The 19,883-nt window shown below is 40.1% G+C and overlaps 1 protein-coding gene across 9 annotated transcripts in view; it reads left to right on the plus strand.

The window, feature by feature from the left end:
• The window catches only part of LOC149231548 (uncharacterized), a 303,271-nt gene that overhangs the window by 219,937 nt on the left and 63,451 nt on the right, over positions 1–19,883 (plus strand). For 8 of the 9 annotated variants that reach the window (XR_016248077.1, XR_016248076.1, XM_089379231.1 and 5 more), the window contains one exon: positions 6,124–6,218. Coding sequence is in view for 7 of the 9 variants with exons in the window: in XM_089379231.1 (XP_089235357.1) it covers positions 6,124–6,218 (95 nt within the window). In the remaining 2 variants the exon portion in view is untranslated. Of the gene's footprint in view, positions 1–6,123; positions 6,249–19,883 lie in introns of all 9 variants that reach the window. The other variant, XM_089379235.1, reaches the window with a different exon arrangement.

Raw genomic sequence — 19,883 nt, forward strand, 5'->3', positions numbered from 1 at the left:
ATTTTCTAGTGGTAATCTACGTCCCGGAAGGTTTTTCGTCTCACCGATCCATGGATCGGCAGAGTTTTCCTTCAAACCTGACCCCAAAGCCGGGATGGATTTTGTCATTAGAACTTTAGGAGAATCTTAGTGCGTTGATCTGCTAGATTATAGTTGTGTCGCAGAACTGGGTGTTTTGTGAGGGTCTGTATTAAGTGGGTTTGTCCCCTTGAGATGTAAATTGTAAAAAGTCATCATGAAATGTGTCTTGAGGGTTGAAAATGTTTTAAATCCCCTCGTGAGTCCTAAGTCCTAGGTCCTAGGTGATGTTTCCAAAGGCTTAGTTCGATGATCCATTTAAAAAATGAAATAAAATAAATAAAAATTAAGAAATTTAAAGATTTAAAAAAATAAAATAAAATAAAAAATAATAAAAAATTTAAAAAATAAAATAAATAAAAAAATTTAAAAATTTAAAAAATAAAATAAAATAATAATATTTTAAGTGAATAAATCGACGGATGAGATCAAGAGATGTCTTGATCTTCATCAACGGTTGAGATCATTTCTACATGGATCATTCGAGCTAGCCGTTGGGATCATCTCCTTTATATAGGGTCTTAGGTGGTCATTTCAGATCAATGGGATCTGTGAGTCTGATACTGTAGAAGCTCTCTTGTAAATCTGTTTCTGGTTAATAAAAGAAGACTTTGGGGTCCATATCTTGCTGGTGTTACTCTCTTGAAATGCTGTGAGATTGTTTAATTTTCTGCATATGTTATTTTCAGCCGTTAATAATAGCTTTTTGTAGAGTATTGTGAGCACAGGTATCTTGTTCACTTGCTAGGGTTTGGGTGCTGTTAGGGTTTCTGAAGTAATGGCAGGTATCTCCATTACTTCCTGAGATCTAGCAGCATTTTTGCCCTCTTTATTGACAGTTGTTTTGAGCTGTGCAGAAAACATCATTGAAGGAAATTTTGTGGGCGTTCGGGGAAGTTCTCGGCTGAACCAGCCAACTCCCGCAAGCATTTTGTGTTGAGCCCAGTTGGATTTGATCCTGGGTCTATCATTCGGTTTATTTTTTTTTAAATTTGCATGAGGGATTTTCTGAAGTTCTTCACAGTGAAAATCTGAGAATCTTTATTTCTTTAAAATATTTCTGTGCCTATTGCTGAAATCTGGCTGTTAAGGGGCCAAATCTGTAAATTATTAGGCTGATCTAGGATTTTAATATTTTTTTTTTTTGCTTAATGCAGTTTTGATTAGGGCTTTTGTTTTCTGCTCTCCAGGGTTATCATTGCACTGACTAGGGTTTTTGCAGGCTCATGTACTTCTGATCTGAGGTTGTAAAAGCATGTGCTAAAGCTGTGATGGGCATTATTTCATGCATCAGTACACTAGCTGGATAAAAGAGAACGTATTCAATCCATCTGATCAGCAAACTAAAGGTGGGCATTATTGTAAGAGTTTTTTTTTTCAGGCAAGCCAAGGAATATCTGAGAAATATCAAAGGGGTTCGAAGACCCACGCTGTTGCTACAGCCCAGAAAACTGTTCATAAAGGCCCCTGCCATTTGATATTAGTCTTTCTCAGTCTCAGCGACGCATGAGAATTTTAATTCCAAATTTTTTGAAGGACAATATAGTTTTGGATTACGCCTGGGTTTTCGTTGAGAAGCAAGCTTCCTTTTATCTGTCGCCGTCTATTTGTTTGGCACGCGGGTCAGCCGATTTCATCACACAGGCGGAGTAAATTCGGATAGACAGCGATCTCAGTCCCTGGTGCCGTCGATTTGTGCAGCATTTAAAAAATGTTATGGTTTGTATAAAATCACGTTTGATCAGCAAACTCAGAGCCATTCACCAGGAAATAGCTGTAATTGCGTGCCACCACTTCCCCGTAAAAAATTCGAGGCCGCATCTCTTTCCTCTGGTAGCTGAGACGTTATCGTTCAGCAGTTGGGGCGTATGCTCCTGCGGTTGTGGTCTCAACTGCGTATTACATCCATCGAACACTTTGCTGCCGCCGTCGACTGTATGAAACCCGACCATTTCCCCTGAACACTTCCGATTCATCGCCGCAGGTATCGAAATCATTCATCGGGCCAGGTAAATGAGATTTCAAGGTATATCGATTGCATTCAGTTGGTGCTTTAATTTCGTTTGACGGCTTGGGCATATTCCGTAGCAGCAGAAATCGATTTTTTTTTATGGTCACATAACGTGCATTGAAATTCTGTGTTTTTTACATAGGTTAATCGCAGGCTCTATCAGATCATAGGTTTTGTTCCGATTCCATAGCGTAGGCATAACTTAGGTTTTTTATATATGCGTTTTGAATAGTCTCGTAGTGTAGTTTTATTTCTGTCTTCGATAGATTTAGATGTAAATTTCATATAGTTTGCTTTACATTTCAATTTATGTTTAGATTTAGTTAGATTTTAGATTATAATGTTTTTATTAAGATTTTAGATTTAGGTAGATTTAGGATTTTGTTGTATTATAATTAAATTTTAATTTTTTTTTGTTTTAAATAGTTTCATTTTATTAAATATAGATTCATAAAAAAAAAAAAAAAAATAAAAAAAATAAAAAAATTGTTTATGTTTTAATTAGTTTTTAGGCTTAGTTTTATTTTTTATAGTTTAGCTTTAGATTAATTTTTAGATTTCATTATCTTTTAACTTTTGAAAAATAAAAAAATAAAATGAAAAAGATTTATTTATAAAACTTTTAAGCCTTAGTTTTATTTTTTTTAGATTTTAGATATTAGTTAGATTTCTAATTTTCATTTTTTAGATTTAAAAAAAAATAATAATAATAATAATAATTCGAAAAAGTATAAAAAAAAAATTGTGGAAATTTTTCTTCGTCAGATCCAGTCATTTTCGGGATTTATCATCTTTCATGCTGAGATCTAAAATTTTCAAGTTGAGATGCGAATATGATATCTGGTTAATAATTCATGATTCTCGTGGTGGTTTAAGGCTTTCAAAATTTTCAGTTGCTGGATATCGTTTTGGTCATTTTAAGAGCATTGTGATTTAGCTGATGACAAATGATTGTTGTTCATGGTTCATGTTTCTATATCATCTAACAATTAATCTTTAAACCACAATCTCTTAAGGCACTGGTCTGCTAAATTAATCAAATCCATCGAGTGCTTTTTTTATATCGTGTCTCGTGTCTCCCAACCAACTGGTCGACAGTTGGTCTCCTCATCTCACAGGGACTACCCCCCTTAGCCGCGGGAGACAGGCTTAAACGGAGGGATCGGGGATCAGAGTGACAGCCCCCGGTCTAAGCGTTGTCGTGTCAATCTGCGCGACAACAAACCCTAATCTACAAGTACATTGATTTCTCAACAATGGAAGATGGGGAACCAATACTAGTGACAAGTAGCAATCAATTGAAGATGGGATGTGGATACAAGGGAGAGATGGGAGATGGTAAGTATGGATTACCATAGACACACAACATCAATCAAAACTTTCGTGTCCCTCCTAGACAATGAGAGAAATGCCTCAAAGAAGGTCACACTAGACTCGGGTCAATTGATAACTATCAACGTGAAGCATGGAAACAAGAGTACAACTAAAAGTGGTCTATTATCCAGTTCAACTTATGATCCATACTAGAATGTCCTTAAACATTAATTGAAAGCACTTGAATACAAAAATGGTTAATGTACCTCACATATGTTGAGCAATTTTTATCAGATGAGCAGGCTAGATGTAAATACTGGTGTTAGTTTTTGTAGCATCGGATGTATTCTAACCTCAGAATTTGGTGGAGAGGCTAGAATACATGAGATCTCCAAAACCCAAAAATTGTCTCTGGAAATTCTGCCTAGAAATGACTTAATTAGATTTCTAACCAATTTTTAAATATTTTATAAGTCTAAATTTAGGGAATATGTGGTTAATTAATCAGTATTAATTAAGTCAAGGCGTAAATCATCTAGAAACTCACACGGATCGATCTAGAGATGATTCTAGCCATCGATTATGTTTTAAATCTTGGCCGTTGGTGCTCCAACAGAGGATTATAAGAGGAGGTTGATGTGGTGATGGAAAAGACACTTGAGAGGCTTGATTTCTGAGCAGATCAATTTCTAGAGTAGCAGAAGTCAGTTGCTAGAGAGAGAGCGAGAGCTAGAGATCGAAGTAGTGAGAGAGGGGCAGAGACAGTGACGCCGGAGGAAGATTTCCAGATCCGGCGAGTACATTTGTAGAGGTATACGATCCACAGAGAGGCTGACGTTGGGGCAGAACAGTAGCCTTTAGAGGCAGTTTTGATTCTGCTGGGGAAAGACAAGTTTCAGTGCCAGAAGCTGGATAGAGGTTCTGGAGGCCAGGAGAGACATTTTCCCAGACAATAGTGGACTAGACGGCTTGAGGAGAGGCTGATTCAGACTGAGCTTAGAAGGGACTGTGCTCGGGTGATGCAGAGCCTGCGCAGAGGCAATTTGGACGGCTCACTTAGAGCTGCTGTCAAAGCCCGAATTTGACTGTGGGGTGAGGAAAATTCCTCACTAGATTTTTGCCAGTATTTTCTTTGCAGGATCGCCAATATTCGACATCCAGATTGTACTCAGATTATTTCACTGTTGCTTAATAATAAAAACCCTCAACTGCTGCACTGGTTTTCCCAAGCTGGGGTTTTCCGAGGACTTTTATCCTAAAATAGTTCTGTTATTTTTATGTGTGTGTGCTAGCATTTCTTCCTGCGTTTATTCTTCTGCAATTTTATTTGTGTAGATTGCAGGGTGATTTATTCAGTTACCAGTATTTTCCATAGCAAACAACAAATAAATTGTTAAATTAACTTAACAATTAGGAGAATAATTTCATGTTGCTGCAATAGGATTCCAGTTTGGAATTTTCACATCCGGAGCATGAATGAGAGGCATTTGATGCTAGCTATATGTGGATCAATATAGGGCTGCTGGCTGGCAAGCTGAACAATGGGAGAAATGTTTTCTCCTAGGGGTTATCCACACAGGTGGGTAATAGGAACCAAGAATAGTAATTAGAATTGGCTCAAAATGAACAATGTCAATCAAAGAAAGTGGGCACTCCTGTATCTAGCCAAAAATAGTAGGCAGAACCCTCAACGAGTCATGGGAATCCTTATCTAGTGTATTGCTTCATCTCTTAACCAAAATAACTGTGAGTTGGAGTTCAAATGTCACTCCGACAAGTGTCAAAATGTAACTGGCCTTTGAAATATGAAAGTGCTCAGAATGGCTTAGTATTTTGCACTGATACTCTATGCCATACTGGGTACTTAAAAAGATAATCACCCGTCTGAAATAACATCCGCCTGCTGAAAACAGACTGCCCAAAACTTGACCCAAAAATAATGGTCTCAGATCTGGCTGAAATCTGAAGTTTGAACTTTGAACCATGGGCTAATGTTAAGGGTGTGTCCTAAACTCTTTGTTATCTGTATGTAGCATGCTTTGTCGCTTTGGGTTTTTGAGTCTGGTCCATCCACATTTGTTATCTTGTTGGTTGAGTTTATCTTTAAGTTCATGTTTAGGTTTGCATAGTTTATGTCATGCTTTATTGTACCTTTTCATGAATGCATGCATTGAGAAGATTAATCTTCCTGCAAATACTTCATTGAACATTGATGGAACTTGATGTATTTCTATAAAATATCTTCGAAATCAAGGGTTTGTGCCCTGCTGGTATTTTTCTTTGTTGAATATTTTCTCTTAATTGTTTAAATGTTTTTTTCTGCTGCAGTTATCACTTTTTAAAGTTTCTTGGATGTGATAGTCCTAAAAGAAATGAAATATGTCAAATAGTTAGGGCATTGTCCCACAAAAGAACGTTCAGACAAGAAACCTGAAGTATGGATTTTTTTTTTTGCATCATTCGAAGTTGGATGACATTCCTAAATTTCAGTGTGAAATTTTATAATTAGATGAAGCTAATACAACATACTGATATGTTGGCAAAAGGGTTGATTTGATTATTGCTTGTAAATGGTATGAAATTGTAAATCAAGTTGTTTAGTCTTTTGCAAGAACTAGCATTAATATCTAGATTCTAGTTGGCAGCATTGTTCAAGAAAATTGTTTTTATCAGTGTGCATAGAGATTAATCTGATATGTCAATGTGTTGAGTTTTGACAGGTTGTGTCTGACACAGAAGTTCTTCTTCTGATCAAAACACGAGAATCTTTGTTCAATGCTCTCTCGACACATGTTAAAGCGAACCACCCATATGAGTAAAGACACACACCTTTGAAAGCATCTTAGTAAGATTTGCAGATAGTCTACATTCAGCTATCTCAGTCATTCTCAAAGATAAATAGGCTGTTTTTCCTTGTCAATTGGATATTTTCTTTACTAAACCTTGGAATGACTTCAGATGTGGATACAAATAAAGGCATACTATATTAATAAATGCATGCCAACGAAGATATGAAATGAAAAAATAATTTTATGAGATGTACACCATACCTTATGAATCTGAGTTATAACTCTTCTGATTTGCTAACATCTTTTCATAGCCCGTGGGGTCTTTTTTTTGCTGGAAATCGGGAAAATCTTACCTTATGTTCAAATTACTACGTGTGTTGAGACTGCACTATGCATGCTCTTGTGATGAACATAAGTTCATTAAGTAGGTAAGCTAGATTAGTATAATTATTATAAATGATGGTTGTCCACTTGGTTGCCCTCATATAAATATAGGGAAGTCAAATTTAGGAGGACAATTTGTCACACACACTCATGTCTCTCTTGTAGATGTACACCATACCTTATGAATCTGAGTTATAACTCTTCTGATTTGCTAACATCTTTTCATAGCCCGTGGGGTCTTTTTTTTGCTGGAAATCGGGAAAATCTTACCTTATGTTCAAATTACTACGTGTGTTGAGACTGCACTATGCATGCTCTTGTGATGAACATAAGTTCATTAAGTAGGTAAGCTAGATTAGTATAATTATTATAAATGATGGTTGTCCACTTGGTTGCCCTCATATAAATATAGGGAAGTCAAATTTAGGAGGACAATTTGTCACACACACTCATGTCTCTCTTGTAAAAGAAGTGTGTCTTACCCACCACCTGTGGGTAGTATCCATAGGAGAATTTTTTTCTCCTAGATAGTTCTTAGTTGATGGCCAACAGCCCCTTGCAGCTACCAGATAGCTCGATGTGCCATTATCTCCACCCCTCACCCATTTGTCATGATTGTATGTTTGAAGGTGGGCCTTCCAACCCCGAAGGTATGGCTTTTCATTGTGTAGTTGGATATATTTGTTTACTTATCGTGGACACTTTTGGGCATGGATTAGTGGGGGAGTCGGCGGAAAGAGTGGGCTTGGTATGTACTCTTGTCTCCTCTGTCCAATTTGATGGTTAACCTTGTATCCTAGTCTCATGGGATCTCCTTTATTGGCCACTAGCTTTAGGGGTGGCACTACATGGGAAACCTCAATTTTGGTTGTGTGGTCCCGCTTCCTGACACCATATACATCACTTCCCTCTGCTCATTATAACTCCATTCACCATATTTCCCATCCGGGTCCACATTTATCCATTGAGTCCACAAGGAGTTAGCTTTCCCCTCCCCTTGTCCACACCTTGGGTTATGCTTGGAATGATGCCCTGGAGGTTGATGCAGCTAAAAGAAAAAAAAAAGCATAATTCAGCCACTCTCAAAAGACCATTGGTGTTGATTTTTTGGGTAGCATCGGATGTGCTCTAGCTCCGAAATTTTGTGGAGGGGTTAGAACACCTGAGATATCCAAGACTCGAAAATCGTTTGGAGAAATTCCACCCAGATTGTATTTTATTAAAATAATTAATATTTTTAATGGGGTTCCTAAGTCTAAACTAAGGAAAATTAAAATATTAATGGGTATTAATGAAAATATGGGTGGGAAGCTTCTAAGAGACGAGGATCAAATCTAATTTAATCTTCGCTGTTGATTAGAGATTAGATCACGACCGTTGGTTTCTCAACAAGAAAAGTATAAAAGGAGGCTTGGGGTCAGTTGGAGAACACACACAGAGAGAGCAGCACTGGAGCTAATTCAAAATTTTGGGGCATGGTTTGCTGAGATTTTCGGAGTAAGCTTCTTGTGCAGAGGGGCAGTTCTGTAGAGGGACTTCAATCCAAGGCCGAGAATACATAGCAGAGAGGAAGCACAACACTAGGGAGAGACAACGCAGCTCTAGAAGGGTGACGCAGAGGCTAGAGGAGATGACACAGTGATTTAGAGGCAGCGCTGGGGAGTCTGTGAGGAAGATCGAGCAACGGTTTAACATATCGATTTCTGAGCTAGGAAGGCTCACTGGAAGGGTGATGCAGCTCCTAGAGGAGGTGACACAGTTCCAGCGCAGCGCTGGGAGCAGCCATTGCTGCACAGCACTGGGGACAACGCAGTCATCTGTGGGGTTTGTTCATCAAGTTGCTCGATTTGCCAAAATATGTCTCCGGATAGAGGTACTTCTACTGGGTTTATTCTTTGTTGGGTGAGCCGGATTTGGCACCCTAGTTGTATTCAAAAATCTGCTTAATAATAAACCCTCATGTCTGCTACTCCGATTTTCCCACACTAGGTTTTTTCGGGGACATTTAGTCCAAAAATAAGTGTGTCCTTTATGTGATTGTCTCATTTATTTTTTAGTTCTTGATCTGTATGGTGGTGTAAGCTCTAGTGTATTTGCATTAATAGTTTCTGAAATTTTATGAAAATAACTTGTTAAATGAAGAACACAAGTAGGTAATGCAAATCAATTTAATACAGTAGGATTTTCGGTTTGTTAGATTAAGAAATTTTCACATGGTATTAGAGCGATTACAGATCAAGGGGGACTGAAGCCATCAACGAAAGGACAGAGGAAAATTAGACAGTTGTCCCGAGAAGCGACACAGTTTCTGGCCAAGAGAGCAGAGGAGGGGTGACACAATCTCAAAGGGAGGCTCACGCAGAGCCTGCATCAGCCTAATTGGGTGACGTTGTTGCTGTAGAGGGCAGCACAAAGATCGTTGAGTCTCGTTTTTTCCAGTTGCGTGGCTAGAGGAGCAACGCAAATTTCATCTTGAGTTGTTGGTGGGGTGCTGATTCTGTTGGTGCAAAACAATACCTAGTGGGGCAGAAGCGAAGTAGAGGAAATCATTCCCTCAAAAGATTTCTTGCCAAGAAATCTAGATCCAGTGCTAAGCAGCAACAAAGAGAGATCAAAGAGTGGTGGTTCAACAATGGTTGGCAGAAGGATTTCCATGAAGGAAATCGAAATTCAGAGGGAGCTTGTTTCTTAGAGGATTTCCAGCGCCAAAAAAATCTAGATCCGAGTTTTGCTGGGGCAGTAGTGAAAGAGGGAGGAGAGAACTAGTTTGACATTCATTTGAGCAGAGATGGTTGTTAACGGACTGAGGGATTAGGATAGGTTGGATGGAGCATCCAACTTTGTCATCTAGAAGGACAGGATCCTGGTGGTTTTGGATAAAAATCGCATCAAAGATTATGCCTTGAAGACGGTTGTTGTTCTAGTTGATGTTGATCCTCTCAAGAAGTACGAGGAGGTTCAGGCAAAAGAAAAGCGCATGATCTTGAACAGGGTCAAGGATCATGTGATCCCACATATTGTTGAGAAAGACACAACAAGGGAAATATGGGAGGCCTTGAGCACATTGTACGAGGGAATTTCCGTTCAGCGGAAGATGTTGCTTGAGAGTCAGCTGAGATAGTTTCAAATGCAGAAGGGAGAAGAAATTGATCCCTTCCTTCTCAGGTTACAAAGGATCCGTGACCAGCTAACTTCTGTAGGGTTTGCACCAGATGCTGAATTTATGGTCAGGATTGCCCTGAAGGCAATCACTGAAGACTGGGAAACCTTTGTCCAAAGCATCTTGGGCAGGGCTTCTCTTCCCAGTTGGGAGGAGATCTAGGCAGCTCTTCGACAGGAAGAGATCAGAGAGTTGACCAAGGCGAGAAGCAACAGCAAAGGGATCAGAGTCAAGAAGGAGGAAGAGGAGGATGCGTCTCTCGCATCAGCGAGACAGCAAGGGCAATAGAAGAGAAAGAAAAAGGACATATCCAAAGTCAGATGCTTCAGATGTGGAGAAATGGGTCATTTCGCCACGCAATGCCCTCGGAAGAAGGGCAAAGAAGAGAAGTCTGACTCAAAGGCTGCTCCAGTGCAAGCTGACAAAGAGGACGATGAGGATTGCGCCATGAGTGCTCATGCACCTCTAGAGAAGAGGTGGGGCGATATTGAGCTGTAGTCGGGAGGACTACATAAAGGGCAGGATCCTTGAGGTGCCCAAACTCTTGGATCACATATGGCTACGGGAGCCCTTAATGATAGTAGCAAAATGACGAGAGTCAGTTGGTGTGAGGGATGATGGAGCAACAGTGGTAGAGCTAGAGTGCCAAAGTTTGAAGCAGCGCAGTGGAGTGTTGCAGCAGTGCGGGAGGCACCGAGTAGATACAACAGCAGTGCAGTAGCATCAGAGGGACAACACAAATTAGAAGCAAAGGTAGCTTCAGCGTCAAGGGGCATCCAAACTGATCAACATGTCAACTTTTGGGTGGCTTTTCAGTTTCTTACTTCTCAACAACTGAGTTACAATGCAGCAGTTAGCAGTGGTAGTGCTATGGGCAGCATGAGTACTGATGCAGAAGTGACAGTGGCAGTGTCATGGGCAACAATACAGATTGCAGCGGCACAGTGGATGAGGGGCAGCAGGTCGAGCATCAACAGCGCAGAGGACCAATGTCGTGGATCAGTGCAATACTTACGCTGGGAAGTATTGCTAGAGCACATTCCTCGCTAAGAGGGAGTGTTGATTTTTTGGGTAGCATCGGATGTGCTCTAGCTCCGAAGTTTTGTGGAGAGGCTAGAACACATGAGTTCTCCAAGACTCAGAAATCGTTTGGAGAAATTCCACCTGGATTGTATTTTATTAAAAATAATTAATATTTTTAATAGGTTTCCTAAGTCTAAACTTAGGAAAATTAAAATATTAATGGGTATTAATGAAAATATGGGTGAGAAGTTTCTAAGAGACGAGGATCAAGTCTAATTTAATCTTAGCCGTTGATTAGAGCTTAGATCACCACTGTTGATTTCTCAACAGGAAAAGTATAAAAGGAGGCTTGGGGTTAGTTGGAGAACACACACAGAGAGAGCAACACTAGAGCTAATTCGAAATTCTGGGGCGTGGTTTGCTGAGAATTTCGGAGTAAGCTTCTAGTGCAGAGAGGGACAATTTGGTAGAGGGACTTCAGTCCAAGGCCGAGAATACATAGAAAAGAGGCAACACAGCACCAGGGAGAGACATCGCAACTCCAGAAGGGTGACGCAGAGGCTAGAGGAACTGACGCAGTCACTTAGAGGCAGTGCTGGGGATTCAGTGAGGCAGATCGAGTAGCAGTTCAACATATCGATTTTTGAGCGAGGAAGGCTTACTGGGAGGGTGACGCAACTCCTAGAGGAGGTGACACAATTCCAGCACAGAGCAGGGAGCAACCAGTGTTGCACATCACTGGGGACAACACAGTCATCTGTGGGGTTTGTTCATCTAGTTGCTGGATTCGCCAAAATATCTGTCTCCGGATATAGGTACTCCTGCCGGGTTTATTCTCTTTTGGGTGAGCCAGATTTGGCACCCTAGTTGTATTCAAAAATCTTCTTAATAATAAAACTCTCATATTTGCTGCACCAATTTTCCCACACTAGGTTTTTCCTGGGACGTTTAGTCCAAAAATAAGTGTGTCCTTTGTGTGTGTTGACCACTACGTGTCAACGACCCATAGCAGTACACTCCATTTTTTCGCAAAAGGGATAGCGCTTGATCAACATGTCCATGCCATTCGACTATCATCATCAGCCTGATCATGTTATATTGTAAACCCAGTCTGCATGTGTAAATTGTAAATAATCTCAGCAGATCCGTGTCATGTATGTAATTTCCTAGGTAAACCTAATTTTCTGGTGATGATCTACATTCCGGAAGGTTTTTTGTCTCACTGATCCATGATTGGCAGAGTTTTCCTTCAGCCTTACCCCAAAGCCAAAATGGATTTTGTCATTAGAATCTTAGGGGAGTCCTAGTGTGTTAGATCGAGTCTATGTAAAAGTGATTTGGGAATAATCCTAACTATTTGGTTAGGTTATTTTATTACAAATTGCTTGATCTACTAGATTATGTTTGTGTCGCAGAATTGGGTAGTCTATGAGGGTCTATATCAAATGGGTTTTCCCCCTTGAGATGTAAAAATGTAAAAATCATGATGTAAAATGTCTTGAGGGTTAGAAAAATAATTTATCCCCTCATAAGTCCTAGGTCCTAGGTAGATTTAAATTTTCCAAAGGCTAAATTCGAGGGTCCTTTAAAAAAAAATAAAAAATTTTAAAAGGTCCAGGGACTGAGGTTAAATGATTATTTTTCTAAATTTTATGCCCTTGGTCCCTTGGGTTAAGTCAAAGTCAAAATTTTGAGGAAATTAATTCAAACATTTAATTTTTGAATTAATTAAAATGCATTTAATTGATAATTTCAAAATTTCCTCAATATTTAAAATTTTGACGGATGAGATTAAAAAAAAATTTGATCCTCATCAACGATCGAGATCGCTTTGACAAGGATCACTCGAACTAGCTGTTGGAAGATTTGTCTTTAAATAGGAGGTCAGTTGTCAGTTGATTCATTCGATCTTGGGGTCCTGTGCTAAGTGAAGGCTCTCTTGTAATCGTTTTTCATGTGCAATAAAGAAAGACTTTGGGGTTAATTTCTGCTGGTGTTATTTGTCATGGAAATGTTGTAAGATGTTTTATTTTCATGCATAGATCTCCTTTTCAACCATTGATGATAGCTTTATGAAGAGTGGTTTACGCACAAGTATCTTGCTTGAGCACTAGGGTTTGAATGGTAGTTTAAATTTTGAATATAATGGCAGGTATCTCCATTAAGTCTGAATTTTATTGTCGTTTTCTCCCTTTACGTTACTGGTTGAGTTGAGTTGTGCAGGGAATCCCTGATTTTGAGATCATCGGGCGTTTGGAGAAGTTTTCAGTTGGACCAGCCAACTCCCGATCAGCATTTTCTGAAGAGCCCAACTTGATTGAATCCCGGGCTTATCATTAGAAATTTCATTGTTGATGCATGAAGGGTTTTGGGCGAAGCACCTCCCTTTAAATCTAGAATTTTAAAATATTCGTGGCATAATGATAAATCTGGCTACTTAGAACCTTCAGTTTGTAATTACTGTAATTATTTAGCTAGGTTTTTGGGGTTTTTTTGAGTTTATATTCTTTCTGGGTGTTTTGTCTTTGTCATCACAGGTTGCAGATCTGAAGGGGAATTCTTGTTTGAAGCCAGATCTAGGCCTTGGAGGGTTAGATCTGGCCTTAGAATCAGCTCTTACAGGGGTATTTATTTCAGATCTGGAAAAAAAAATTTGAGGGTTTTCTGGGCCACGTCTGTTGCTACCTGGGGTTTCATTTTTTGCAGGAAAATTTCGAATTTTTTTTGAAGCAAATCGTGTAAAATCCTCTCTTCTCCCAGTAAATCCCCAATATCTCATCCTATTGGGCTTGCGTTGAAACCTTCTCCCTTCCATAGCTGCCAAATCCACAGGCATATTCCCAACCTTTCATTCCCTTAACGCTGCTAAGACCCTCACGCAGTTTCCTGCTCATCGAAGTCATGAGCTGCTCCACGCTCTTCTCTACGTGCTCATTGAACCTGCAAACACAAGGAAGCCTGGGTGTCTCTCTTTTCTCCATGGAAATCTACTGCCGGTTCATCTCCACGCGGCAAGCTCCTCCAGCATCCATCTGCAAGGAAATCGCAGCCCTGCCATTACCCATCGCTCCAGCCATCCCTCTAGCGTCCTCAACTTTATCGCAGTCCATTCCACGCAGTCTTCATCTTTCCAGCGGTCTTCTCACGTAGCTGCTCATTCTCACATCCTTCTATACCTACGGCTTTCAACGCTCCACATCTGCAGCTATTCCCTCATCCGCTCTTCATCGCAGCCAAGCCCTTGTCGCGGTCCAGCTTCACGCAGTCACCTTCAACCATCTCCATGCTCCCATCTCTCTGCCGTCCCTGCTCCTCGTTGCGTCTTCCGCTGTCGAGCAAACTCAACCTCCCCTCCGTCGAGTCGCTCCTCCCTCCGCCATGCAAACCTGCGTTCTCCTACACAACAAACAACATTAAATAAAAACATTTGAAATCCTTTTGATTTGGTTTCATTTTATGTGCATGCGTTAAGTTATAAGTCAGGTATTATTTTTTAGATATATATTTATTTTAATTTTTTTAGGGTTTTGTTAAGTTAGGTGTTTTTTTAGTTTAATTTTATATATTATTATAGTTAGGGTGTAGGTAGATTAGTTTTCATATATTTTGATTTTATGATAGTCATTTCATTTGAAATTAATAAATCATAAATAAATAAATAACTCTAAAAAAATTCTAAAAATTCAATTTTATTTTTATTTTTGACTTTGATTTTTATCATTTAAAAAAACAAAAAACAAAAACAAATCGAAAAAATTATTTGTCGATTTATTTTTGCCACATTTAGTCTTGCTTAAAATATCAAAAAAATTCACCTAAGGAAAAGTTAAGTGTCAATTTAAAATTTCTTCTTGGTGTCTTTTTGTGCTAAGGCTAAAAGTTGAAAGGTAGACCTTCGTGGTATTAATATTTGTCATTTTTCTATAGTTAAGTGTGCTTAATTTTTATATCTAGAGATTAACTATTTGAAGGCAGTGAAATTTTCCTGGATTTGGGTCATTGAGCATAATCTTTCAATTCTAGGATCAAAGTTGGTTAGCTTTTAAATTTCGTGGTTAATTAAAGTATTTGCATCTCTTGAAATTTAATTGCTAAGACATTGTTTATCTATAGAAAATCTATCGTCATTACTTGGATTATTTAATGCTCATTACATGCTAGATACTTTGCAAATATTTTCAAGCGATTGTTAAAGAGTTTTTTATATCTCTATTTTATAAGCAGCAGCTAACCAATTACTTGGTTTTCATTTCATCTAGCGAGATCATCAACTTCATAAGGCACTGGTATTAATCATTTAAAATCTAATCAAATTCTCAATCTCGCTAAGTATTATCAAGTTTTCGATTTGCCTCGCTGTGTCTCCCGAGCCGGTTGATTCCCAGCTAGTTCTCCTTCATCTCGTTTGTCCATAGGGTCTACCCCCCTTAGCTTGCTGTAGGGAGACGGCTTAAACAGAGAGATCGGGGATCAGGGTGACAGCCCCCGATCTGAGCGTTGTCGCGGTGCTTAGACACTCTGTGCGACAACAGTGTGATTGTCTCATTTTTTTCAGTTCTTGATCTGTATGGTGGTGTAGGCTGCAATGTATTTGCATTAATATTTTTTGAATATTTCTAGTTTGCATTAATGCAAATCAATTTACTGCAGTAAGATTTCTGGTTTGTTAGATTCAGAATTTTCACAATTAGGACATAGCACGTGGGCAAAAGCCAAACATGAGTTCTACCCCTATCATCATGGCCATCACCCTGGTTCCTAGGGCCCCTCACATTGGCCCCTTACATCATTTGGGAACCCATGATTATCCCAACACTTGGTGGTCAATGTATTGCCCCACATAAAGTGGGTATTCATTGCTATATCCTACATATCATGCTCTCATTGTGAAAATTTGGTGACCCCGAATCCTACTACAACAACTGATAATATTTCATCTATTTGTTAAGTTAAATGAACAAATTATTTGCAGTTTTCTACGGCAAATATCGAAACATGTACACTGCAGCCTTCACAAAATAAATACTGCGGAAGAAATAAAAACACTAGAAGAATAGATGCACACACACAATAATACATCGTTATTTTTGGACAAAGGTCTTCAGAAAAACCCAATACAGGAAAACCGGTGCAACAGCAGAGGGTTTTATTATTATGCAGTAGTAAATCTGAGTACAATACTATGGATGCTCACATCTAGCAATCCATGCGGAGAAAATAACTAACAAACGTCTAGTGAAAAAAATCTCACTTCCACCGGTTATCCGACACTGACCTTAGCTCAAGATGAATTGCCCCTTTCTGCCTCTGCATCAACCTACGCAGATCTATGTCACCATGCAGGGACTAGCATCTCTCTCACTTTGCTGATCAATTGCTGCTCTGGAAACTCAATCTTTTGGCTCTCCAGGCTCTCACTCTTTTGCCTCTAAAACTCGACTTCTCCTCAACAAATACGGATCTCCCTTTGAAGCTCTACTCTGCCTCTCTGCATTGCGTCAGCCTCTGTGGAGTACGATGTCTCTCTTCTATGCGCTCACCAGACTGGAAAAACTTCCTTCCGACCTTACTATCCCTGCCCCTCTATCACTGTTTCGAAACTACTGATTCGCCTTCAGCAACTCATAGCTGCTACTTTGGAGTTCGATTTCCCAACAATATCGAATTCCCGGTGGCTACAGGTGTGTTCTTCAACCCCCATCGAATTTCTTCTTATAATCTCTCGTTGAGGCTTCAAAGGCCAAGATTACAACATAATCGATGGCTAAGATTAACTAGAACTCGATCCATGTCTTCTTCTAGAAGATTTCACCATGACTTAATTAATATCCTTTAATTAATTAGTTTTCCGAAGTTTAGACTTAGGCACCATTAAAAAAATATATATATATTTTAATTAAGTCGTCTCTAGGTGGAATTTCTAGAAACGATTTATGGGTTTTGGAGAATACATGTATTCTAGCCTCTCCACCAAATTCCGTGGCTAGAACACAACCGACGCTACAAAAATCAACATTCCCTCTTAGCGAGGAATGTGTTCTAACGTTGCAACCCACTGAAGCAACACCCTGTCTCTGTAACACCTCCTGTTACGTTGCTGATGTCTAGCTCTACTGCCCACCAACTACTGCACAACTCTGATTTCTGCATCCGTGCTGCTGCTGGCCCTGTTGAATTGCTACCAACACTGCATCTACACTGCAACCTTCTCCAACTGTTGTTGCTGCAACTGCAACAACTGCAATGGAAAAGCATCCAAAATATTGAACCAACTGTGGTCAGTATGATGCATTTGTCACCCAAGTCCTGACTGCTGCTAGACTCTACGTTGTCACTGAAGCCTCTACGCTGCAGCTGACTCTGCTCTGTGCCAACTACACTGCTGCCAACTCTGCACTGCGCTGCCTAGTATCTGTATTGTTACTAGCTACTGCATCTGTCACTCTGGCACCTGACTGCACCAACTGCCACTGGTCCATCTTGCGATTGCATGTTATGGGCTCCCGTAGCGTGGTGGTGATTCATGAGGTGGACCTCCTCAAGAATCCTATCCATCCTATAGCTCTATGGGGCTACAAAACCAAATCACCCCGCCTCACCCCTAGAGGTAACTCGGTGATCATGGCAAACTCTTCCTCTAATCTAGAGGATAGGTTGTCGATCTCAGGGGATGCAACTTGCTGATCCTACTTCCCCCCCTTGTCCTTCTTTCTGAGAGGACATTGAGAGCTGTAGTGGCCAAGCTCACCACATCTGAAGCACTTGATCTTGGAAATGTCCTTCTTCTTGCGCTGCTCCTACTACCTCTGTGATGTGAGGGCTCCATTTTCCTCTTCCTTTACTTATTTCATCGCACTGCTGCTACTGCTACCACTAATGGTGCTCTTCACCAGATCTCACCTCATCTCCTCTTGTTGCATATCAACCCACATGCGATCCCAATCTGTCCGACATGTGATCCCATTCTTCGAAAACGCTATTCAGAGCTAATCGCACCAACTCTGTAGGTTGGGGCGTTGACCCTACTAAATACAGTTGGTCCCGAACATCTTGAATCCTAGTAAGGAAGGGGTCTATATGCCCCCCTTTCTACATCCTTGTGTGTCTCAACTTCTCCTCAAGATACATCTTTCGTTGCTTGGAAGATCCTTTGTACATCGTAGCTAGTGCATCCCACATCTGTCAGGCAATATCTTTACCAGCGATGTGAGATACCACGTGATATCAAACCCCATTGAGAATCAACCTCTTAGCTTGGGGTTTGGACAACCAGTTTTTTCTAGAGAAGTCAGTGTCAGGGTCGCTAGTGTGGTGAGAGAATTTTCTCTCTAATTATTTCTGTTAGATACTTGTTGTTTGGATTGCCAGTTGGACATCCATAGATTTTACTAAGAATTTCACTATTGCATAATAATAAAACCCTCAGTTGTTGCACTGGTTTTCCCAAGTTGGGTTTTTCCGAGGACATTTGTCAAAAAATAATTGTCATTTTGTTATGTGCATGTGCTAGATTTTCTCAGTTTCCACTGCTATTTTCCTCTGCAGTATTTATTTGTGAAAATTACAGTGTGAATTATTTGGTATTTGTCATAGCAAACTACAAATAAATTGTTAAATAAATTAAGAATTAGGAAAATAATTTCCAGTTGCTGTGATAAATGAAATTTTCACATGGTATCAAAGCATGAGTGATCAGTCGAGAAACTCTAAAGCGAAGGAGAGAATTTCGCTGCTCAAATAGAGCAACAGGCCGAAATTCCTAGAAGCTGCGCAATTTATTGGTAGGCAGGCTGAATTGCTAGGTTAGGAATTTGATTTTCAGTTGCAGGTTGGCAAAAAATTTAAGTTGCCCGGAATAGTGATTACAGCAGTGAGAGGAAGCAGTAGCAACTCATATTTTCGCCTAGCATATTTGTTGGTTGGACACTTAGGGTTTTGCAGCAGTTTGCAGAAGCAGAATCTGCATTGGGTGGAAGAGAAAAGCACACACAGTAGAGGGAAAATTTCTCTCAGGGAAATTCGAGTTGCAAAAATCTGATTTTCCATTTTGCAGTGGAAGTAGCTGAGTGCAGACTTTCTCACTCCAGGAGGGAGTGTGAATAGCAAATTGACTAGCCAAGTAGGTGAAAGAGGGAGATTTCCATTCTAGTTTTTGAGTTTCACATATTTTGCAACTTTGCAGAGATGGTCATACGAGATTGCCAGAGGAGGCCGTCGAGTTAGCCAAAATGCAGATTTGGGTAGCAGATCGACTTCCAGTTTCCAGATTTAGGTTTTGAAGGAAGTATGAGTTATCCAGTGTGAGTTGCAAAGCGAAGAAGGGTCCCAACTAGGGACAAGGCTCGAAAGGAGATAGTGGGGCACCAAATCCAAAAGGAGGAGTATGAGACTCTAGTGTGCTAGATGGGTAGGGTCCAACGCAGTTGCAACAAGGAGATTAGTCAAATCAATTCCAGATTGTTGCAACGGGACCATCAACTTTGCTACAGGAGCCCACAGTATCATAGTAGCAGGTTCAGTGTTAGCAAACGCAATCTGTCATTAGATAGTTGTAAATCTAGTTGCAGTCAGTACCCGAGAGACAATGCCAGAGCTAGATGCAGGGTCACAGGCAGTGCAAATTGCCCAGTTGCAGTTCTAGCCAGAAGATTCCCAGCACAGAGCTCTGTAGTCCAGTTTCCAGTGCAGGAGGACATTGCGAGTTGCCAGGAGGGAGAAGAGAGATTTCCCAAAGGGATATCAAAACTCAAAGGGGGTCTAGCTTCAAAGAGAGCAACCCTATGGAAGCTAGTGCTTCAAGATCTAAGAGATCGGACTCATTATTGCAGTAGTTGCAGCAGCAGTGCAGAGATAGCAGCAGAGCAGTAACAACAACAGTATGAGTACATCAAACTTCGCTATGTTTACAACTATACCTCCAAGAGTGAGGTTGAGCGATATGGAGTTATAGCCCCAGAGAGCTACAAAGATGGGTAGCGTCCATTGAGATGACCCGCAATAATCCGTAGCAGGATGGATCATCACCTTGCTACAGGTGCCCATAGTATTCAATAGCAGGATGGATCAGTGATAATGATGCAGTCAGATTCTGAGTGACAGTTGCAGACTAGTAGTAGTCAGATAC

This window comes from Pinus tabuliformis, chromosome J (genome assembly GCF_031772625.1).
Source record: "Pinus tabuliformis cultivar Carrire ecotype Pingquan chromosome J, CPIR1, whole genome shotgun sequence".
In the NCBI taxonomy this organism is placed as follows: Eukaryota; Viridiplantae; Streptophyta; class Pinopsida; order Pinales; family Pinaceae; genus Pinus; species Pinus tabuliformis.